The following is a 24,917-nucleotide window of genomic DNA, read 5'->3' on the forward strand; positions in this document are numbered from 1 at the left end:
CAAAGAGATCCTGCCAGCCTAGATAGAGAAACTAAGGACAAAGTGGTCAGATTACTGGAAGTGACTTTTGATCAGAGTGAGCAACACTAAATGTCACATTGTTACTGTAACCCAGCTGCACATATTCTGTGTTCAACTGTTAAATAATTGTCACTTGATTGTCATTCTGAAAGCAAACAAAACCATTACGTTCATCACAGACCATCTATCATATGAGGTACACGGGTTGTTGACGGTTTCTTTTAGCTGACATAACAATAGTTAATAAGCAAAAGTGTCAAGAGCTAATTAAAAAATGGACATGATAAATACTGTTACAAAGTTGAGGGCCAATGATATCTCAATTAAAGAATTTTTGAGAAATAAAGCTTCTTTTAAGTAAGTTACTGGTATTAAAAACAAAAACAAAGTATTCAAATAGAGTATAAAATTAGGACCTAAATTCTGAAGGAGGTATGATACTGAGAAGAGGTTTCTGTCTCCCTTGCACTGTAAGGAAGGTGAATGGGGGAAGGAATGGAATGTATACTTACTGATAAGCACCTATGTGCCAAATATTCATAATAATACATTTAATGATTTCATCCCTCACATCAACTCTATGACGTAGACATTATAAGCTCCTTACAAATAAGGAAACTGAGGCACAAAGAGATTAGGCAATGGTGGCAATGTGTGACCAGTTGCAAGGGCTTCAGTGTCAGGCACCCTGGCTTTTTATCTGGGTTCAATTTTTACTATTAAGCCTTAATTAATAATAAGTAACTTTCCCTCTTAAGACTGCAAGCATCATCTGTAAATGATGACATTAATAGTACTTGCCTCATAGAGTCATTGGGAGGATTATATATGTCACAGAAAAAGCACTCAGTGTTATGCCTGGCACATGTAAGCACTCAATACATCAGCTATACCATCGTCTAAGACCGCAGAGCAAGTAGGTGACAGGACTGCAGGCTTTTCTCATTCTAAACTGAACTGCACTACACCTGGTTACCTCTTTAGGCTCCTGAGATCCTGGGGGTGAGTGCGGAGCTCAGGGAGGGGACAGAGAACACGATGGTGAGCGGAGAGTCTGGGAGAGGGCAGTAAGCAGGGAGCTGATATGCCTCACCCTACTTTGAGGATGGTATTCAGAACTGTTAAGACAAAAAAACTATAATTTAAACTCAATCTTGATTTAAAGGAAAGGCTATAAATTACTACCTAACTAAGAACATTTACCAATGTGGAAGGAAAAAGTCACCCGTAAAACTACTTACTTTACCCAATATGTAGCGCAAATGTTTCACATCTGATACTGAGTGTCTAAAAATATTTCAGTTCTTTTGCCTTTTTAGATACCTTGAAATGAGTTGTCTCCTACATTATTTATAAATCATGTAGAAAAATTTCTCACAGGTAGCAAAATATCGCTAATATCAATCTCTTGCTAATAGGAAAATTACCTTGTTTTTTCCTCTTATAAAAACAACTCCAATCACTTCTAATCCCCAAACCAAAGTAACTGCATGGAGCTCCCTCTAGTGTCATGACAGCAAAATAAATATAAGGACCATTTAATTCTCTCGTAAGATTTATAGGTTTATTCGTTCAATACATTTATATATTAAGGCCTCACTTGGTGTCAGATACTATGTTTACCCTCTTACCAGACATCATGGCCCTAATCATGTGATATCTTCTAATGTGAGCAGCTACAACCTTTAAATGTATATTATATCCTAATTAAGAGAGCACAGTGTGAACAGCTTTACTAAATATTGCTGCTATCCAATTCAGTTTACATTTATTAAATGCACAAAGCTAATAAAATGCTAATGAAGTAAACAGCTTAATGTAGTATAGACATCTGAGAACTCTGTTAACTTCTCTGAGTTCTCCTTATTTTTGAATTTAAGAAAATGGCAATGTGAGCCAATTTGATCCCAACAAAAATGGCCTGATTATGTTAGGCAGGTATTTTCTGAGAGTATCAACAGAGATATATTCTAGGACACAGAGAGGCATGATTCCTTGAGATTTTGAATGCAATACTGGTTGAGTGTGAACACAAAACCGAAATCTTCAGCATGCTAAGTCACTTTTCCTGCCCTATATATTGTCAATAGGTGTTCTGTGAAAAAAAAGATTCCCTGGTCAAGTAAGATTAAGATATGCTGGGCTAAACCAAACTAGCCTACTGTTTTTACTAAAGGACCTCTCAGAATTTTTAGTATGCTAATGCATGGTGAATCCCCAGTACAGAACAGGATAAAACTTCTCCCAAACCTACTTGACCATGGAATCCTTTTTCTCCCAGAAGATCTAACAACATCACGGAGGCTAATGTTCAAAGGAACAGAGTCTGGGAAATGATCTTATCCAAACAAAGTGGCATCTGCTCTCACCACAAATCTCCAGCCCTTGGCTCAATGCATCAAACTGACCCCTTCCTGCATTCCCAGTATCTTTCCCATTTGGTGGCCACTGACGTTGCTTTGAGACCTCAGTGCTCTGGAATCTCAAATGCCCTGTAATCGTCTGGATCTGTCTGATTAAAAAAGCAAGTGGCTTCAAAGTTTATGACATCATACAAGTATCAATCACCTTCACACTCCAAACAAATCATTCCATTCTCACTCAAGTGCTGAAATAGGAGATGCTGCTTTCATTCTTCCACAGACCTTATTCTCTCAACTCATCCTGAACGCATCCTGAAGTCTAGCTGGAAGACAAAGTATAATAGTTTAACGTTCGGACTTAGCTAAAACATCAGACTACCTCAATCATCCCCAAGGAAAAGCAAGGGCCAAAAGGACAGCACCATCAGGCTCTAGGGAACTGGCTCAGAGAGGCCTCTGGAATCATACTGGGAGGTGATAGTGCCCAGCCCTAGTGAAAAGTAAGGAAAAGGGGAGGAGTGAGTAAGGCACAGAGGCGACATGGAATTGGAGCTCTCTGAATCCCCTGGAGCTGAATTCTGCCAGTGCAGCTTTGATAATTAGGTGGAACCCATTTAATTCCTAACAAACATAAAAGAAAACCCAAAGCTTAATGCGAATGATTTAAAAACCTATTGTGGGTTATCTATTTTACATTATGATTCAGGATAATTAAGAATAATATGTTTATTTCAGTCAAAGCTCATAATACTCTTTTAAACCGAAGATGGATCTGTTTTCACAAGTTGATACTTTCTTCCTGGAGCTAAATTCCAGAGAAAAGCCCTTTAGAACATGATAAGGCATTTTTAGAGATACTGATGTTGGAAAAGGAAAAATCAATCAAGTAAATCAATGCCTGTCTCATTTCACATCAGTGAGTTTGTAAATTCTCTTAATAAAGTTCATATATTCACAACTCAAAGAGTAATTTTCATTTACAATAGAAATCTATAATCCAACTAAAAGAAATCCACTGCTACATAACTAAAATTATGTAATTATACATTTATTTATAAAATAACAAGAGATTTAGGAATAGATCTGTTTATTGTACTGTGAAAATGGTCTCGGTACATGTGAGAAACATTATATACTTTGAGGACAGCATTCAAAACTGTTAAGATAAAAGACAAACTGTAATTTTAAACTCAATCTTGATTTAAGGGAAAGGCTATAAATTATTGGCTGGAAGGCATTCAGCATGAACTCAGATTCTTTATAACATAAAGCATGAAAGAGTACAAAAGACGTTGGAGTCCAATAAGCCCATACCAAAATTTTAACTGTAAGGTTGCAAGGACTTTTTGTTTGTTCTTATATACTAGTTTTCTTCTGAGACAAGTTGATTTTATCTCCAAGACTTAAGGCCATTCCCTGCAAAGAAGAATGAAGATGTTTATAATTATTGAAACTATGTACAACCAGTAAGTTATGCTATCTCATAAAGCCTCCATTCAATGAGTCCACATCAACAATGAAACCAAGGATACAGAAAACAGACTCACCAAAACTTTACCTGGGTAAGTACTTTCAGTGCTAGATTTACAAATAGTTACTAGACTTGTAGCTTGGATTTCAAAAAACTCTAAAGAACCCATTTCACAAACATCCCATGAGAATCAATCTGGTTTTAAGCACATAAGCCAGAACGACAGGCCCTAAAAGTGGGCCATTTTAATGAAGCAAAAGCTATATTTCTATTCAGAGCATACTATTATTATATATATGCATCTAAAGCACAGAACACTAATACGACAGAGGATACTTCATATAGAAATAAGACAGACATAAATTCTTCCTTCTTTTTGCTCAGTTCAGAGATGATCTCAAAAAAATTGTTACCTGACTCTTCGCACGAATTCTTATGTGGCCAGTAACAGGGGCCTCTGGTCCCTGTTGAATTGGCTTCTCAATGCTGACATTTGCAAGTGCATCTTCTCCAAATATGGAACGAGCATAGAGGTTGGCTGCCATAAAGCCACAGTAGCCAGAAAGTGCCTGGAAGAAATTTGTGATAAAGTCAATACTTTACTAGAGAACTACAGTCATGCGTCGCTTAACAACGAGGATAAGTTCTGAGAAATGCGTCGTTAAGCAATTTTATCGTTGTGCAAACATCATAGAGTGTACTTACACAAACCTAAATGGTATAGCCTACTACATGCTTAGGCTGTATGGTACTAATCTTACGGGACCACTAGCATATATGTGGTCTGTTGCTGACCGAAAGGTCATTATATGGCGCGTGACTATACACATAAGCAAGACCAAACAGCACAGCTGAATTATCACTTAAACCAGGACTTACCATGTCATGGTGGTTACATGACACCGTATGAATATGTCAAAATTCATAGAACTATACATGTAAAAAATGTGACTTTTACTGTCTCTATATTATACCTCTATAAACCTGACTTCAAAGAAATAGCACTTACCCCAATTTGTAATTATACATTCTCTCTTCACTTAAGAGTTATTCGCCTCCCACGCTGGACCTTAAGCTCCATGAAGGAAGAGACTATATCCAGCAGCTCACAAAGTACTGGGCATATAGTATTTATTTGACTCAGTATTTGTTGAATAAACTAATATATGAATTAAAACCTACCGGTTTGGCAGGATACATTCTTTTACTGATTAAATTAATATTGTAACATTAGCAGAAATTTTATAAAGAAAAAAAATTCCTTAGAGTTTTGGCTTCATTTTTTTTTGGTCTTTCTAGTCTTTTTTCATACATACACACACACAGCAGAAAACCAGAGTGTATCACCAGTTCTGTATTTGAGCAGATATATTCTGACGCATAATCGGAGCCAACAGAAGAGGTCATGGGCATTTTCTAACTCAGTATCACAAACTATTTTGTGATAAGCCTTTAGCTGAAAGGGAGAATGAAAAGAAAAACTAATTTGACTATTCAACTGGGTCATTGTACTAGAAACAAGCAGGCTGGTATATTCCAGTAGACAGAGGTAAGCAGATCCATACATTCTATGGGATAATTTCTTTTAGCTAGTCCAGAGTGACACTGTTTTTCTCATGCTGACTAGTAACAAAAATACCCTAGAGGAAATACAGGAATCTACCACTCTATCAGCTTTAAGAAGTCCTCAGTCAAATTTTACCTTCTCTGGAGTGAGGCATTTCATGTTGGTTGACTTTAATATGTGTTGTAAATAGTCATTTAAATCAACTATATTTGTGTTAACTGTCACCTGTACAGAGGGAGAGAAAAGTCAAGATTATAATTCTTAGAATGAGAAAGTTGAGAGTTTCTTATCTTGGGGTCGAGAAAACAATCACTCGTATGTCATATTAGAACCTCCTTCCAAGTATTTAGGAGGGAGGGTGCAACAAAAAAGTAAATAACATCTTCTACAAAATCCAACAACCTGCAGGTTGCTATCAGATCTTTCAGACATAGGTAACTTCTTAGAAGATCAACATGCTGCACATAAATATTTCTAATAAAAATCAAGGCTCAATGGAACAAAGTTCCTCACCAGGCTACTGAATTTGCAAAGCCTCTTTTGGACACTGGATTCAATGATAATTATTATTCATACATATACATACAGGGGATGGAATACTGTCTTGATCAATCTGATTAATTACAGAACTGCTACTCTCACCAATTTACAACAGCCACTTATCAGATAAACTACTTATATGACTTCCAGTTAAGGCTAATTTGCAAGAACAGATATTGAAAGACTTTGCTTTCCACATGACACTTTTTAGTGGGATTAATTTTATCAAAGAATCCTTCAACACTAGCCCAAAAGAAAGCTAAGGAGTTCAAGGAAATCTCCCAAGGACTAACTTTGTTTTCCCATTCAAACTCGGCCCACATCTGACGGAACTCAGCATCAGTACAAGTTGCAGGCTGGATATAGTCCATGATGTCAATGTGAATATCACTGAGGACCACACAATTTCTGTCACTTGCTGCTCCAGAGACATCATAAACTGCAATATACATACAAAAAAGATCCTCGATCAGCAGAGGCTAATTATAATTTTAAAAAGTTTTAATATTTCCAAATAATAATGATGATACTAGCAAATATTTATAAAATGCTTATTATATACTGGGCTCTATTCTAAACGCTTTACAAATATTACCTGTTTAATACTCCCATTAATCCTATGTTATAATATTATTATTTTCCATCTTACAGACGAGGAAACAAAAACAAAGAGAAGTTAATTAAGTTGCAAGGTCACAGAACCGATAAGTAGTGTGGCCAGGACGCAAACCCAGTGAGTCCTTCACAGCAGTTGTGGTGTGTTAGGCACTCCAGGGGGATACACAAGTAGAAGTGTTCCCATAGTAGGTGCTTCTCTAATATTTTTGAATAAATATTGCTGAGCCATAGGACTTAATTAAGATTATCTGCTTCTATGACTGTCTCTTCCATGGTACAAGTCATAATCTGATTGGAGCCTACCTTTCTTCCTTCTAGCCTCTTCTCTTGACATTCCCTCATCCTTTCTACTTTCAGAAAAAACTGAGGTTACCAAAATTAAGTTCTTTTAATTTTCAGCCCCACATCTAAAAACAAACATCTCTCTCTGAATCTACTCTTACCTCCTTACGTTTCATATCAGAGAAGTGCTGCCTCTTCTCTTCAAGGTTAATACTTCCTGCCGTCTGTGATCCTGCCTTCGTTCAGGACCTCACTCCATCAATCAGCACCTCTCTCACTCATGTCTTTACCTTTACATTCTCTACTGACTTTCTTCCCTTATAGTCTGTAAACATACTCAAGGCTCTCTCATCTTAAGAAAAAAAAAATCCTCCCTCATACTTGATTCTCTTCTGGCTACTGTCCTCTCCTATCCTTATCAAACCCAAGGCCCTACACTCAGAATAGTCTACACTCACTATCTCCATTTTTCCATCTCCTATTTAGTCTTCAATCCACCACCACTGCCCAAGACATACCACGAGAAATATTTTAATATCACTGATAGCCAAATCCAAAGGACTCTTCTTTTAGACCTCACGTTACTCGATCTTTTGTACCTTCAGATACTTCTTGAAGATTTTTCCTTACTTCTCTAACCACACTTCAGTTTCCTTTGTAGGCTTCTCCTCCTGCCCAAGCTTTTAATATTGCTGTTCTCTTTGATTCGGTTTTCAAATCTCCCCTCTTCTCATTCTTTATGCCGTCTCTGGGTGATTTCTTCCCTTTCTATGGCTTTTAAACAAATATTTATCTCTAGTTTAGACCTCTTGTTTATGTTCCAGGCTCCTATCAAACTGCTCTTGGATGTTTTCAGACACTTTATTACTGAACTTGCTTAAGGTTTTACTTATTCTCTAATTTGTTCTTCTCTCCTATATTCTGTTTTGGTGATTGACATAAATATCAACCCAACCAAGAAATCTGAGGGTTACTCTAGTCACTTCCTCTTCAATTAGTAATCATGTCCCAGGCATTCTACTTCCTTAACATCTATTATATTCAGCCTTTCTCTCCATCCCAACCACAACACTGGTTCAAGCTCTCTGCCATCTCTCACCTGTGCTACTGCAATAGTTTACTAGTTAATCTTCCTGCATCTTCCCATGACTTTTCTGTAGTGCTGTCACGGAAATATTTAATTATGTAACTACTCACTCACTTATAATTCCTCAATGGCTTCTCTTTACATCCAGGATAAAGTCTGAAATCCTCAGTATGGCAAGCAAAATATAGCTCTAACCTTCCTAACCCCATTTTTTTCTACCACCACCCTCCTCCATTCCACTCTAAATTCCAGGTATTATCAAACTACTTGCATCTGTTCCAGCTGTATCCCTGTCTATCTGTAGAATACTTAAACTGATCTTGCAAAACCCCACTTGAGAATTAGCTCCTCCACAAAGCCTGCCTTATCTTTTTCCCCGCAGCCCCCTGCCACTTTGAGAGAAGTCACCAAATATTTTCAGACTCCCACTTTACACTGCACAGCCTCTTTCACAGCACTTACCATTATGGACTCCACACATCTTCCTCACATCTGTTTTCCCTTACTTGACTATAAGCTATCTGAGGGCAGAGAGCTTTTGTCTTTTGTTCCTCACCACAGTAGCCCCATCCCTACCACAGAAATTGCTTAAAAAAAAAAGCATATTGACTAAATGAGTACCCGGAAAGAAATGCTTATACTAAGTTTTAGACTCAGTTCAAATCTTATCCTTTGATAATAAACCTGCCTCCTTTATAAAACTTCCTGTAGTGTTAGCATTTTTTCCCTATGATCCCAAAATACATAGTATGCAAACTAGCCCTAATCACACTGTACTACAGTTATATATTTACTTATTTATCTCCTCCTTTTGTGTGACAGTTTCTTAAGGACAGTGACTCTGTATCTGGCTCATTTCTATACCTCCAGAACATAGTACAATGCTTCGTAACACAGCAGGTGCCCCATAAATGATGAATGAAGGAATGAATGGATTCAGATGCTGTCCTCAAGAAATGTCACAAAGCTAACTCACTAGAGAAATTCTTCAATAAAAAAGTTAAAACATCACATGCTATAAAACAATTCCTTACCTATATTACCAAAAATTATTCCATTTTCTGTTGATGCTACTTTGACATTAGCTTTAATGTTTGCAAAATCATGAGGAGCAAGAGTCAAAGGAGATGGCTTTTCCACAAGTTTCAGATCCCCTGAAAAAAATTTAGACATGGTTTAAATACACATTCGGTAACCTCCCAAGTCATGAAATCTTAAAATGTATGCAGCTTATAGCTTCGAGCAAAATAAGGAGCAAGAGAAAGGTTATGATTCAAATACTATAAGGACAAAATAAAGAAATTATTTAACATCTTATTATTCACATCAATATGCATGTTCTTTTAAAAGGTAAGTAAGCTTCTCAGAATAATTCTACATTTGATTTGTGAGTGTAGGGTGTGAAACTTTGAGCATACCATTTCATTTCAAAGAATGAATACAAATTGCTCAAAAAGCTTAAGTATTAAACTATACATTCCATTACCGAGACAGATAAAACAATCTGCAGAAAGACTCGTCAATTCTTAGAAACACTGTTCTTCTTACAGGCGTCAAGCTATGCTGAGGAAGATAGGGCAGAAGCATGTTTTCCCTAGATATTAAAGTCCCTTAACTCTTGCTTAAGCCATATGGAATTTCCTGGGGGCACTGCACTGTTCCTGTATACAAGTTATAGTTTCCAATTTCAAAGCCAGATGTAAAAGTGGTCAGAGAGTGGGATTCATGTGTCTTTATTAAGAAGAAAAAAGACATCTTTTTGCTAAGTGTTGCTTAGTGAGAAATGATATATTTGGTCACACATGTATGCATTAGTTATTGACTCAGAAAATACCTGGTTCTGTAGTAAGGCAATTAAAAGTTTAACTAAGTCAGCTACATGGTAAATCTGTAACTTAAACAGCTTATTTATATCTAGAAAAACCGACATTTGCTAGATCAAGCTCAGTGAATAAACCCATCTAGATGTACCAAGAGCACAAGCACAAGAAAGTCAGTATTACAGAAGCTCAGAAAACTGGAATTGACGGAGACTAAATGTTAAACGTAAAACTAAGCCTTGATTCAAAATGTCACAAAGGGCTCAAGAGAATTCTTATACTAAAACTTGTGCACATCCCTTAATAATCTGTCATAAAGATTTACTACGTAACAATATCTTTCCTTTATGGTAAACTTCCTCACCCAGAGTAGCTAACTCTAATGTGCAGTTCTGCAAAGTATCACTGGTTTGGTTCACAACAAGTACATCCAGGACAATATCATACTGGTTGACATGAACATAAGCTTCTGCATATACAGGATCTGAGAAACCTGTCAATTGGGTGACCTGTCAAACAAAAATAAAGAGATAATCAAATGACTGAGACAATTTAACCAAACATATCCTAGCCAAATGACTAAGTCTGTTAGGTAATTAACAGATATGCTTATATTAGACAAGGTCATTTTGAAATAGGTCTAATAAAATTGTTTTGTAATACAGACACAGTAATTGAAATTGGGTCATTAGAATAACAAGTCCTAGAGTTTACAGCTCAGTAGCAGAAAGAGGTTAAATATGTTGACAAATACATTAAACATTACCCCAACTTAGGAACTGAATAGACCTGGATACATTTGCAGTTAAATCCCGCAGCATCTAAACTCACCAGATGCTCTCCAAAACTCAGGAAACAAAATTCAGATCGTGTGGTAGTTCCTGCTACCCAAACTCGGGGAACCAGAGAGATCATACAGCAAGCAATGCTTGTAATTTCACAAAGATAAAATTTTAGATGTCCCCCCCAATTTTTTTTAAACATCCAAAGTACAGCACTTTAAAAAGGTAATATTGTCACCAAAAACACAAGCAATAAAAGAAAAAAATAGATAAAATGAACTACATAAATATTAAAAACCTTTGTGGCTCAAAGGACACTATTAACAAAGTGAAAAGGCAACCCACAGAATGGGAGAAAACATTTGCAAACCATACATCTCATAAGGGACCTGTATCCAGAATATAAAAAGAATTCCTGTAACTCAACACACAAAAAACAAACAACCAAATTAAAAAATGAGCAAAGGACTTGAACAGACATTTCTCCAAAGAAGATATACAAATGGCCAATAAGTACTTAAAGAGATGCCCAACGTCACTGATCATTATTAGGTAAATGCAAATCAAAACCACAGTAAGATACCACTTCATACCCACCATGATGGCTACTATAAAAAACAAACCAAAACAGAAAATAAGCGTTGGCAAGGATGTGGAGAAATCAGAAACCTTGTGCACTGAAGGCTGGAATGTAATAGTGCAGCAGCTACGTAAAACAGTGTGCTGGCTCCTCAAAAAATTAAAGCAGAATTTCTACATGATCCAGCAATTCCATTCTGGGTATAACCCAAAAGAAATGAAAGCAGCACCTCAAATAGATATTTGTACATCCGTGTTTATGGCAGCATTATTCACAACAGCCAGAAGGTGGAAGCAAACCAGGTGTCCATCAACAGATGAAGAGATAAACAAGATGTGGCATATATTCACAAGGGAATATTACTCAGCCCTAAAAAGGAAGGAAATTGTGACACATGCCACAACATGGATGAACCTTGAAGACATTAGGCTTAGTGAAATAAGCCAGTCACACAAAAAAATAAATACTGTATGATTCCACTAATACAAGGTACCTGGAGCAGTCAAATTCATACGAATAAAAAGTAGAATGGTGGTCGCCAGGGGCTGAGGGAAAGGGGAATGGAGTTATTGTTTAATGACTACAGTTTCAGCTTTGCAAGATGAAAAAAATTCTTGGGATGGATGGTGGTGATGGTTGCACAATAATGTGAACGTACTTAATACCACTGAACCATAGACTTAAAAATAGTTAAGGGGGTAAATTTGATGTCATGTAAATTTTACCACAATTTTAAAAAATGTATTTTAAAAATTTTCTAACTGTAATATTGCCACTATTAATTCTCAATTTTAAGGAAGAGAAAGTATTTTAGTAGTTCTAATTCTGCTAATCTTATCTTGGACAACAAAATCAATTTGAGACTGTTTACTCATCTAACAGACAAAGGGATTACAGCAGATCACTGATTTGTAAGTTTGATGTATTTGAAGAGTAGAATTGTTTTCTTAATAAAATCCTATTTGGAATTCAGTATATTAAGAATACAAAAGTGGAACTGCCATGTTTGAAGCAGGGGCCAGGAGAAACTGAGGGCAGTGCTGGGGAGGAGTTCCGCCTTCAGCTGTACTTACCTCTACGGATCCCCCCGAGCTGTGTGTATTAGTCTACGATCCACACACAACTGCAACAAGTATGAAATCATCTCCTGAACTCATAGTCCCATCATACAGTAAAGTATCTCATCAGCTTCTGAGTTTCACTTCATGTTTAACAAGCCTATCAATCACACTGATTTAACAAAAACTGATACTGTATAACCAGTTATTTTCTTTTAAAAAGCAGCAAGACCAGCAACGTCTTGATTACTACTTTCTGAAGTAGCCAGTTTAAACAACTTACCATCGTATCTGACGTTTTGTTACCTTGTTAAGTTTAGACGCTAGGGGGTCTGCCGCCTCTTTCCTCTGTGTGTTACCCATTGCCGCCAGCAAACTCAGCTGAAACTGATCTTCCTTGCAGTTCATTTCATTCTTAGCAGTGAGTTGCATGAAGGAAATGGGGTCATCAGGCTGTACTGTCACATTCCTCTTTTCAGATTCTTTCTGTATTGAGAAAACAATACACACACCTCTCTCTAACATGGAAAGAAAGACAGCTTTTTGTAGGCCATTAATAGAGACAGCCCTCACATATCAGGACTGAAAAATCAACAAAATAAAAAAAATAAACACAAAGCACTTTTATGGCTTTATCATATATACCTTACCTTTTGGGATAACTTCTCTTCTTCGAGTTTAGCAGATAACATGTGAGAAAGCGACTGTCTGCATTCCTTATTGAAAATGTCATTCATTAAAGGTGAACATTCAGACAAGACCTTGAGGCACAGGGAAATTCGATCTACATCATCGTCTGTAATTGGCTTCTTAGGAAGAGAGGATTTTCCCAAATGAAGGATAGTGGCCATGAGCAACATGGCCTCAGCGACAAAAGACTAGAAACGGAGAGAAATGGATTATTTACTGTCATGATTCTCCAACCGCAATAATGTCACTTTATTGTTACTTACAATCAAGAAATAAACCTAATTTTAACATCACCTGATTAAGATTTCAAATCCTTTAGATTTTATCTCCATCTTTTTTTTGCACCCTTTTCCTTCCTTTCTATTCTAAGTCCCACCCTTCATTAACCCTCAACTGAAAGACAGCAATGGCTTTTTAACTGTTCTCCCTTACTCTAACCCCCTCACATGCCAATACTATCTTTTTAAAATTCCAACCACAGAGAAGTTAAAAGAATGATACCCTTCACAAATTGCTAACATTCTGCCATGTTTGCTTTCCTATTCTACCTCTGTACGTACACTTATTTTTTTAGCTAAACATGTGAAAGTAAGATTCTTCATTGCATATATCTCTTAAGAATCACGAGTTTCCTATATAACCACAGTATCATTATCTCATCTGAGAACTGTAATTATCGCAAAATATATATCTACTATACACTCTAAATTCAAATAAATTTTCCTAATTGTCACAAAATATTTTGTTTTTTAAATCCAGGATCAGCTTCATGCATTTTATGTCGCTGTTATTCTCTTTAGTCCCTTTTAATCTAGACTAGTCCCCCTAGCTTTTTGTATTGTTTTCCATCACAATGACTTTTTTTTTCTTTGGGTGAGGAAGATTGGCTGTGAGCTAATATCTGTTGCCAATCTTCCTCTTTTTTTCCTCTCCAAAGCCCCAGAACATAGTTGTATAGCCTAGCTGTAGGTCATTCTAGCTCTTCTGTGTGGGATGCCACCACAGCATGGCTTGAAGAGTGGTGCGTAGGTCCACACTCAGGATCCGAACTGGTGAACCCTGGGCCACTGAAGTGGAGCATGTGAACTTAACCACTCGGCCATAGGGCCGGCTTCCCCCAATGACTTAAAGAGCCCAGGTCAGTTGTTTTACAGAATGCCCCCCACTTTTGGTTAGAGTACCAGAGAGGTGATGTTTTATATTTATTAGTATGTTCCATTAGGAGGCACATAACTTCAGGGTGTCCCATTACTGGTAATAGGATCATTACTAGGACCTATCTTAATCCTTATTGTGGGGGCCAGCCTGGTGGCATAGTGGTTAAGTTTGTGTGCTCTGCTTTGGCGGCCTGGGATTCACAGGTTTGGATCCCAGGTGTGTACTCAGCATGCTTGTCAAGCCATGCTGTGACAGTGTCCCACATAAAGTAGAGGAAGGATGGCATGGATGTTAGCTAAGAGACAATCTTCCTCAAGCCAAAAGAGGAAGATTGGCAACAGATGGTACTTGGGGGCCAATCTTCCTCACCAAAAAAAAAAAGGTTAAAATCGTAAATTTTATGTTATCTATATTTTACCATGAAAAGAATAGGCAAAAAAAAAAAAAAAAAAAAAAAAAGGCACCCATGAAGGTACTTGAATTTTGCTCTGTTCCCTCTTCTTAACTCTTGATTTCTTACAATTGGCTATGGCCCCTCCCTACCTAAGTCCAGACATTAGATAAATAAGAAATGGAAAAAAATGTTGAATATATTTATAAAAAAGGTAACTATTTAAAGCAAAAATAATAGCAATGCATCATAGAGCTGACAACATGACATAGAAATAAAATATAGGACAATAGTGCAGAGGATAAGAGAGGTTGGGAGAATGGAAGTATATTGTTGTAAATGAATGTAGAGTCAGAATGGTCAGAAGCTATGATGAAGGTATGAATTATAGAAATGGGAATACATTTAAGAGATATTTCTGGGATAAAAGAGACAATGACTGACTGGATAAAGATGTTGGAGAGAGAGAAGCATTTCTTCACTGGGCCTTGACTAATCCTAGCAAACAGAAATGACTTGACAAACCCTTATATCTCTTCCACTGGATTAATCACAAGGTATTGCTGATATATTACTTTGTCAATTTTACAATGACATTACATTACTGTGTCCATTTCCCCCATTAAACCATAAGCTCCTTCACGACAGGAACTTCAGCACTCACCTTTGGGCCCCTCACTGTTTAAGACATACAGTAGGCACTCAATACTCACTTGTGGGGTAGATGTAGAATAAACGAACTTACGTTTTGCTTTTTCTTCTCCTGAACCAAAGCTACATAGCGCAAGGCAATCTTGGTCAGAGTTGTGGCAAGGGAGGCAGCAACAAAGAAATCTCCATCCAGAAGGAATCCTCTCAGGGGAGGTCTGCAAAGCAACCAAGGAAAATGAAACCCACCAACTTCTCAAGCAGCATGCAGCTTTTGTATAAATGACAGAAATAAGCCTGTTTAACACTCTTACTGCCATGTTTCAGTGATAAGGATCTAAATTAGCTCCCTCTTTAGCTTTCAGAATGAAAAAGGAAAAAGAAAAAATACATGGCTTTAAAACTTATCTTCAAATGATGCAAGAGCCAACTGAATAAAGAAAGAGAAAATGGTTAAGGGTGTATGTACCAGAGCCAATACACTACATTCAAATCCCCGCCTATCTATTTATTATGTCCCTTTGGGAAGTTACAAACCTCTCTAAGCCTCAAACTCTTCTTCTGTAAAATGGGGTTAATAATATACTTTATCTCAACAAGCTGTTGTCAAGACTATATGAGACAAACTACTTACCAGAATGCCTAGCATACATTAAGCAATCATTAACATTTTAGGCATTACTTTCATCATCTTCACATAAAATTGGAGAGCAAAACAAAGAGGAAAACATCAAAACTTTATTCCATCAATTAGAAATGGAAAATATTCAAAATATGTTTCCCAAATACTAATAGGCAACAAAACTCAAATATCACCAAAGTTACCTCCACTTAGCATTTTCTACGTGAGTAAAATAATTTTAGCTTAAAGAGAACAGAGTTATTTCAGTGAAACACATAAGGAGCAGAGGATTAAAACCATCACGACAATTCCTGGGAAGAACTTAAACATCCTTCTCCTTTCAAATATCTTAAATGGCAAAGATTTCCCTTTTGATCAAAAAACCAAACTACTAAGAGGAAAGAAATCATCTGCTTTACACACAGGAGTAATAATCAAAGTACAGGGGAGGGCGCAGGTGCTGCGAATTACCTTTCCTCCTCTTTCTTGGCGGGTCTAGAACTGCTCAGGGCACTCTGAGTTGCATAGGTGCCCATCTCAGTTACCAATTTCTGTACTGGCCCCACAGTTATTTCTTCTTCAGGTTTCAACTCACCAGCTTCTTTCTTTATTTCTGACTCTACAATTGGGATCTAAAAATCAATTGTAAACATCAATTTAGTAATCATACCAACCACAAGCAAAATCATATTTAAACAATCAATTCTATAGAGAAGGCATTCCCCCAGTAAGATTTTTGGAACTTGGAACTCTGCTTTCAATCTTCTTTCCTTCCCAGAATAATGCAGTGAAAACAACAGGGCCTTTGGAGATGGATGCCACTTACTAGTTGTATGGTTCTGGGCAAGCTAATTAAACTACTTTGAGCCTCAGTTTCTTTATCTGTTAAATGGAAATCTTAATTCTTTCCACATGAGTTACTTAATAGGAAAATGCTTAGGACAGTGACTAAGACAAAGTAAATACTCTCTAAGTCTTATTCGTCTTCTCCATCCCTTCCCTTGAAAGAAAAAAACAGCATCCATCCTTCTAAAACGAAACGAATCTGACTTATTTATACACAATAAACTTCACCAACTACTATTTTTAAAAACCAAATGGGTACTGCATAATTATTCCTCAATACCAGTCTATCATCTAACTGAAGAGCTCTAAGAGTCTTCAGTCATTATCTACTAATTCCTTTATTGTATAGATGAAAAACCTGATGTCCAGTCAGGTTAAGGAACTTACATCCAACGTGCCAGAGCTAACTATTGGCAGAAGCAAGACTGAAACTCAGGTCTCCTGACAAGCACTGTTCTTTCTATTCTACCATATGGTCATTTGGAAAAGGAAATACTGTTAGTTTTAGTGCATAAATATTCTAAAAGCAGTTCTGTTCCTATAATATTTGCATCCTTCTTTCAGAATGCATAGGCTAAAGCAGAATTTTACAAGTCTTCTTTTTTAAACACAGAACCTTTTGTTCAAATAAAATCTTACTCAGAAGGGTAAAAATAACAGATAAAAGAACAGATGTTATGGCTTAAGGCAGGGGAGGGGGGACTCCCCGATATTCCCACAGCCCCTAAGACTTAATTATCTGGGTAATTAAAATGCATTTTTAAGTGTTCTTTAACCCAGACATTACTAAACAGAAACAGGAAAGCAAATCAAGACATAAATGTCAGATTCACTAAAGTAAAAACCATCATCTAAAGTAGCATTTACTAAAGTAAAACATACCTCCCCAAGGGACCTGCGGACCTCAGTCATCACACTCTGAATATCTTCCTTGGTACTGCAGTATTCTCCCAGGATCCATAATGCTCCTCGGTAAATCCTAAGGCAGGAATACAAGTTCTGAAACACTGACTTTGCCAACAAATCTTGAAGCACAGGTCTTTCTGAATTTAAGCTCAAGCAAGAAAAGATTCTGCAGTTCTAAGGGACTATGGATGAGATCTTAAGAAAGAATATAAAAAAGACAAAGTTTCTTTGATTCTCTTCAGAAATCACAAGGATTAAACGGAAAATAAGTGTTCTCACCCATCATTATTAGGAACATTCTAAAACTGGTAAGCCCAGCAGTAAAAATAAAATACTAGGGGCCGGCCCGGTGGCGCAGCAGTTAAGCATGCACGTTCTGCTTCTCGGTGGCCCGGGGTTTGCAGGTTCAGATCCCAGGTGCAGACATGGCACCGCTTGGCAAAAAGCCATGCTGTGGTAGGCATCCCACATATAAAACAGAGGAGATGGGCATGGATGTCAGCTCAGGACCAGTCTTCCTCAGCAAAAAGAGGAGGATTGGCAGCAGACGATAGCTCAGGGCTAATCTTTCTCAATAAATAAATAAATAAATAAAATACTAAAATGTTTCCCAGAAAGGTGTTATCTTCCACTTAGGACAGAGTTAAGGTAAATTTGATTTTTATCACTTACTACTATACGGACTGTATTATTTTAATGTAAAAAGTAATTCGCTTTCTATTCAGTAGTCACTGAAAAGAAGAGGCAGTATGCTAAACAGAACAATAAACAAGGAAGGATCAACCAATAGAAAAAAAACAAAAACACAAAGTAAAGAAAGCAACAATTCTCTAGTTAAAAATGTTAAACTGAAGGGGCCAGCCTGGTGGCGCAGCAGTTAAGCATGCACGTTCTGCTTCTCGGTGGCCCGGGGTTCGCAGGTTCAGATCCCGGGTGCGGACATGGCACCACTTGGCAAAAAGCCATGCTGTGGTAGGCATCCCACATATAAAACAGAGGAAGATGGGCATGGATGTTAGCTCAAGGCCAGTCTTCCTCAGCAAAAAGAGGAAGATTGGCAGTAGTTAGCTCAGGGCTAATCTTCCTCAAAAAAAACAAAAAAAAACAAAAAACAAAAAAATGTTAAACTGAATAAAGTCTTCCATCATCTTTTCCCTAGGATTTTCATTAAATTTATTTTTAAAAAATTCTAGACACTGAAGCCCTAAGAGATTATGGTTGCCAAAAGCAACACTTTGATATAATTTTTTTTTCTCACAAAGGAAGCAAATCTTTTCTCACTTCTATAAATATCACCACATTTTCACATCATAAAAACAATTTTGTAGTGGTCCCTTCTTTTCTATGTAGGCAGATATAATGCAAGTCTAGAATAGTCTATTTATCAGATGCTTTAAATCACTTTAGGATTCCCGATGTTTTAGAGGAAATCAGAATAGAGAAACTTAGCTAAATCACTCATACAAAAAAAAATTTTCCCCATAGATTATGGATTAACCGTGGGTGGAGATGAGGTGATATTTACTGACACACTTATTTTGGCTTCTCTTGAGTCATCTCTCCTCCCTTATATTTTCTATCAACTGACCCTTTAAAGATAAAAATGGTAAAATGCTTACTTGACTTTACACTTAAACAGATTTTAAACCTACTTGACGGATTTAATAGCATGAAAGACTTCAAGCATCTTCTCAACAATAAGCATTCTCAGGTTATCAAAGCGCTGAATGGCTTCACGGACAAACTCCAAGACATCAGCAGCTGCTGCTTCATTATTGTCACTGAGAAATTCCATTAACTAAAAGAAAAAAACGGAAAATAGGATAACAATAACATAATTTTCAGAAAGAAAATTATCTAAGGTTTAATCAGTAACTTAAACTTACAAAGAATATAATTAACAATTCTCAAATAAATAATAAACTGTTTAAGTTGAAAGACAAGCACCATTATGTAAACAAAGGCACAATGGCTCTTCTGTTTTATGTGCAGCAAAGTTTATTACAAAACTCACAGTAAAACAGAAGCAGGAAATCCACAACTCAAAATAAATTAACTGGATACTAAAACTGAAATCATTTTAGAGAAAATTCAGAGCTCAAAGGTAAAATTTCAAATTACACTAACATACCTCATTCTCTGACAGTGACAGAAGCAAAATACTCTCGGTGTGTGAAATTTTTCCTATAACTGAAGCCTTCAATTTTAAGAGGTAAAACTATCTGAAAGAAATACTTATTTGCTCTACTGAATGATAGACACAGAATAATTTTACTTTAGGTAGTTGTAACAAACACCAATTATAATAACATGCAGAGGTATATTTGTCACTACATTTTGTTTATTTTTTGATGAAGATGTAGAAGGAAGTCAGTCCTTATCCTTCTGAGCTTAAGAGTGGACATCAAGATCCCTTCTGACCATGAGATTTAGTGATTCCAGACAGTTGAGATTTCCAGAATTTAAATGTTGGATAACCAGAATTTATTTTAAATTCTTTTAGAGAATTTCAAAATTAAGGTCATCAGAATTACATACCACAGGAATAACATTTGCAGCCATATCTGGAAATCGGACAGAACAAGAATGCAATGTTCGCACAAGGAGTTGTCTATATTTGTCAGTATCTTCATGCTCAGTCACGTTATTTGTTTTAATCACTTCCTTCTTCAGGACAATAACCAGCTACAGAACAAGGTAAAAATAAGTGAGAATTACGTTATGTTTGCCTTAAAGCTTACAAGGTGCTGTCAGAGTTTTGTTTTACCTCTTCAACATTCCTAGAAGAGACAAGATCCAGTGCTAACTGCAGAGTTTTCTTGCGTACTTCTAAATCTGGTGTGCTCAATACTCTTAGGATGTCCATAACCAGATCCTGAAAAAAACCAAAAAATCCAGAATTAACACCAATATTTCTGGTCACAAGAAGAAAATCTTTACTGTAGAATGGAGGATTCTGTCCCTCATCGCCAATTTGATCAATAATAAAATCACTAGGGGCTGGCCCCGTGGCCGAGTGGTTAAGTTCGCGTGCTCCACTGCAGGCGGCCCAGTGTTTCATTGGTTCGAATCCTGGGCGCAGACATGGCACTGCTCATCAAGCCACGCTGAGGCAGCATCCCACGTGCCACAACTAGAAGGACCCACAATGAAGAATATACAACTATGTACAGGGGGGCTTTGGGGAGAAAAAGGAAAAAAATAAAATCTTTAAAAAAAAATAATAAAATCACTAGCAGTGAAAGAACCAGATATTTTGGGTATATAATATCACACGATACATTCAAACTGAAAATGTTTACTCTGACTCTATCAAGCATTAGATCAAACTTACAGTTTATAGGAAGTAGAGAAGTCAGAGGAACAAGCTAAATGACACCACAAGAGAGTAACCAGACACATCCAGAAGGAGGAGCATCTTACAGGACAATTAGTCTGGCCTCTTTAACAAGTCACTGTCATGAAAAAGAGACACTGCTTAAATTAAGAGATTTAGGGGACACAACCAGATATGAGGTATGGTCATGAACTGAACAAACCAAACAAAAAATGCATTTGGGGGATATCTGGGAAAATCTGAGTTTGGAGTTGGTATTAGATAATATTAAGAAATTATTCACAATTTTGTTAAGTGTGATAATGTTATTTTGGCTCTGCAGGAAAATGTAATATTTTAAAGATGCATATTTAAAAAAATCTATGGCAGATAAATATTTTAAAATATAGCAAACCTAATTTATGATTAATTTTACTTGTTTAAAACTTCATATTTTTTAAAAACCTCACTGATGAAAAAGTTCTAAAAATCCTAAGAATGAACTCTTGTATAACTTTCATTTACATTCACCAGTTGTTACTATTTTGCCACATTTGCTTTATCATACTCTCCCCCTAAACATTTTGGTGTATGCCTTCCACAAATAAGGATAGTTTCTTATATAACCACAATAAAGTTACCAAATTCAGAAAACTTAACATTGATAACAATCCTATTAATTAATATACAGTCTACATTCACATTTCTCCAACTGTCCCAATAGTGTCTTTTATAGCAAATTTTTTGTTATTGTTCTGATCTAGGATCAGCAGTGAATTTAGCTGTGATGGGGCTTTATTTTCATAACAATCATTATTCTCACAGATTAAATAGGTATGCTGATAATTTTCTAGTATCTAATCTTTTATTCTCAATCAATTGGTATATTTTCCAAGAAATGCAAATTATATTCAAATCAAAAAGAATATATGTCTACTGCCAAGAATACCAAGTACAGTACAAACAGAAAAGACTTTAAAAAATAACACATTAATTCAAGCTAGAAATTTTTTTTTTTTAAAGATTGGCACCTGAGCTAACATCTGTTGCCAATCTTTTATTTTTTACATTTTTAATTTTTTTTTTTCCTTCTCCCCAAAGACCCCCAGTAAATAGTTGTATATTCTAGTTGTGAGTCCCACTAGTTGTGGCATGTGGGATGCCGCCTCAACATGGCCTGATGAGCAGTGCCATGTCCGCGCCCAGGATCCGAACCAGCAAAACCCTGGGCCGTCGAAGCTGAGTGCGTGAACTTAACCACTCGGCCACGGGGCCAGGCCCCAGAAATACTTTTTTTACAGCAAAGACAATACACAAAAAGGCTATGGTGATTCAAGAGTTACACCTTAGTTGACCAAAATTTAAACTGCCCAGTCTCCAAGCGTTTAAGCCAACCAAGATGGCAAGGCTTGGGAAATATCACAACTTGGAAAAGATTTTATTTAGGATTTCTCTCTTTCAGATAACATTTACCTGTAGTACTCGTTCATGAGCAGGATGTTCTTTCAATTCTATCAATCGATCCAGAACTATGAGCTTTACATTGTTGTCACTCTCCTTAATAATTAAGTCAATGTAACACTGAGCAGCAGCCTAAATAAAAAAGAAAGATTTTTAAGAACACATTCATTTATCTTAAACATAGAATCTGAAAATAAGGAGGGAAAAAAAGCCCCCAAGAAGCCAAAATATATCCACTACTCCTGCACTAAACGTTTATGCATTTTCCCCAGAGGAATGTGCCCCTCCATTCCCTAAGTTCTAACAGATCTCATTATTTTTCAAGTTTACAAAAGATCAGAAGCTCCACAAATTAAAAGGATGAAAAGGGACTGCTACAGGCAGAAATACTTATAAACAGCCAAAAGGGGTTGAAACTAAGGAACAAGGCAGAAAAAAGCAGAGAGAGAAAGCCCAGAAGTATAGCTATGGAGCATCTTTTAGCTTAAGTGCAAAGTCTAACACATCTGCATTATAGCACAGAAAAACCAAAAACATAAAGATGACCCTGAGACATTAAAAGCAGAGGACAACAGAGCAAACCTGAAAGAGTTCCCAATGACCAAAGCTGGAACAATTTGATCAATAAAATAAATAACAATAATAATGGAATATAATCCATAGGATAAAATATCCATATTGGTACAAAGGAAGAAAGAAGGAAAGGAGGGAGGAAGGAGAAGGGACAGCTCTTCCTCGCAGAACGCCAATTAATAAACGTAGAATGAGGGAAATAGAAAATCAGCATTAGAATACCACAGTAATAATTATTATAGACAAGATCCACTGATGGATGCTAAAATTAGTTGGTGTAAGTCTGAGGAGAAATAGGATATTTGCACTGTTTCACAGTATCTAAAATCATAATTCAACAGTGGAGAAATCTGGCAGATACCATCTTAAAGGACTGATCAAGGTTAACATCACCAGTAATAAGACATATCAACATCATGTACTCCTTGATACAATTCACTGAGAAGGGTGCATCACTTCTGTGGTATTCTTCCCCAAAATGCATAACCTTAATTATGAGAAAACATCAGACAAATCCAAATCGAGAGATATTTTACAAACCAACCCAGAACTCTTCAAAAGTGTCAAGGTCATGAAAAACAAGGAAAGGTTGAAGAACTGTCACAGATTGGAGGAGACTAACACATGACAACTAAATGCAATGTGGGATCCTGGACTGGATGCTGAGACAGAAAAAGGACATTAGTGGGGAAACTAGTGAAATTCGAATAAACTACTTAGTTTAGTTAACAGTATTGTTCCAATAGTAATTTCTTCATTTTGACAATTACACAATTGTTATGCAAGACATGAACATTATGGAAAGCTGGGTGAATAGTAATGGGAACTCTGTCCTATTTTTGCAACTTCTAAGTCTAAAATTATTTCACAATTAAAAGTTAAAAAAAATTTTTTTTTTTAAAGTACTGGTGAGTACAGCAGTAGATTCTCCTATTTACACAATCTGGCTTTCTAGAATAATTCATTCTCTGAATATATTAGGAGATCCTCATATAGTCTTGATATACTAAAGAAGATAACATTCCATTTTTGAAAATACTCACTAGAATCTTTTTGGAATCCAGAATTCATTTTCCCAGATCTAGTTTCTAATGTAATTAAATGATGGCGAGAGCTTAAAATACCAGTAGCATTCCCCAGAAACTAGAAATATTAGTATTTTTTCTGTCTCTGTCTCTCTTTATCTCCATATATATGTATGAAAGCAGGAAGCAAGAAAAGAAGGAAGGTCGGACTATGTAAGGAATAAAATAATTTCATAAAATTTGTAGTGGTAACATCTATGCCATGTAATGCCATGTAACCTCACAGTAATGTCACTCAATCCTAAGTGATAAGACAGCATATCTATCATCTAACTGGCACCAAAAGAAATAAGCGGTACCTTGATTGCCGTAGGTGCACTAGACAGTGTCACCAATGTTCCAGCGGCTTCATATTTTACAGCAGGGCTAGATGACTGTAACAGGTTATAGATGCAGCGAATGAAACGAGCCCTTTCTGATGGATTGGCATGACAGACCTGGAGAAGAAAACATTTAGTTTTCAACTGACTTCAGGGACACTTGCTTTCAAATAAATTTTGTTTTTAATAGATGTCAGCTTATAGGATGCCAGTTTTCTTAATCTGAAAGCTAAGAATAGTCTTATAAGGACATCCAAAGACACTGGCCAACATGGGATGAGACACTGTGACACAACACTGGTAAATTCAGAAAGAAATGGGTTTTACTTTAAATAATTGTTATAGATATTCATTTATTCACTCAATCATAATTTATATTTTCACTCTTGCACAAAAGGTTTTCAGATGACTTTATAATAAAAGATACGCAAACTATACACAAGGGAAAGAGGGAAAGAAAAATCTAATGAAAGCAAGGCCAACACCACATTAACCAAGTACACTCTACAGGTACTGTGATAGGATATTAAATTTGGTTCTAAATTTTTATTCTGGATGTCATGTCAAAAAGAGGGAAACGATGGATTATATAAATCTCAATAACTGAACAAAGGAAAATAAGTTTTTAAAGCAAGAAAGACAACTCTTTTTCAAGTACTACTACTTATTACTTGGAACCATATTCAACATTGCGGAGACAACTAAAATTTTC

General features: G+C 36.4%; 1 protein-coding gene across 2 annotated transcripts in view; it reads right to left on the bottom strand.

Annotated features, from left to right (window-relative positions):
* Window positions 1–3,411: 3,411 nt before the first annotated feature.
* COPB1 (COPI coat complex subunit beta 1) overlaps window positions 3,412–24,917 on the bottom strand; it is a 31,064-nt gene continuing 9,558 nt past the window's right edge. For both annotated transcript variants that reach the window (XM_014844122.3, XM_014844121.3), the window contains exons 7-22: window positions 24,185–24,322; window positions 22,240–22,359; window positions 20,218–20,325; window positions 19,989–20,135; window positions 19,103–19,248; window positions 17,427–17,523; window positions 16,170–16,330; window positions 15,174–15,294; window positions 12,840–13,067; window positions 12,496–12,675; window positions 10,134–10,278; window positions 8,984–9,103; window positions 6,256–6,401; window positions 5,558–5,647; window positions 4,269–4,424; window positions 3,412–3,800 (exon numbers count right to left, since the gene is read on the bottom strand). In XM_014844122.3, the coding sequence (XP_014699608.1) occupies window positions 3,741–3,800; window positions 4,269–4,424; window positions 5,558–5,647; window positions 6,256–6,401; window positions 8,984–9,103; window positions 10,134–10,278; window positions 12,496–12,675; window positions 12,840–13,067; window positions 15,174–15,294; window positions 16,170–16,330; window positions 17,427–17,523; window positions 19,103–19,248; window positions 19,989–20,135; window positions 20,218–20,325; window positions 22,240–22,359; window positions 24,185–24,322 (2,163 nt within the window). In that variant the 3' untranslated portion in view covers window positions 3,412–3,740. The remainder of the gene's footprint in view (window positions 3,801–4,268; window positions 4,425–5,557; window positions 5,648–6,255; window positions 6,402–8,983; window positions 9,104–10,133; window positions 10,279–12,495; window positions 12,676–12,839; window positions 13,068–15,173; window positions 15,295–16,169; window positions 16,331–17,426; window positions 17,524–19,102; window positions 19,249–19,988; window positions 20,136–20,217; window positions 20,326–22,239; window positions 22,360–24,184; window positions 24,323–24,917) is intronic.

The sequence above is a fragment of the Equus asinus genome, chromosome 20 (assembly GCF_041296235.1).
Source record: "Equus asinus isolate D_3611 breed Donkey chromosome 20, EquAss-T2T_v2, whole genome shotgun sequence".
In the NCBI taxonomy this organism is placed as follows: domain Eukaryota; kingdom Metazoa; phylum Chordata; class Mammalia; order Perissodactyla; family Equidae; genus Equus; species Equus asinus.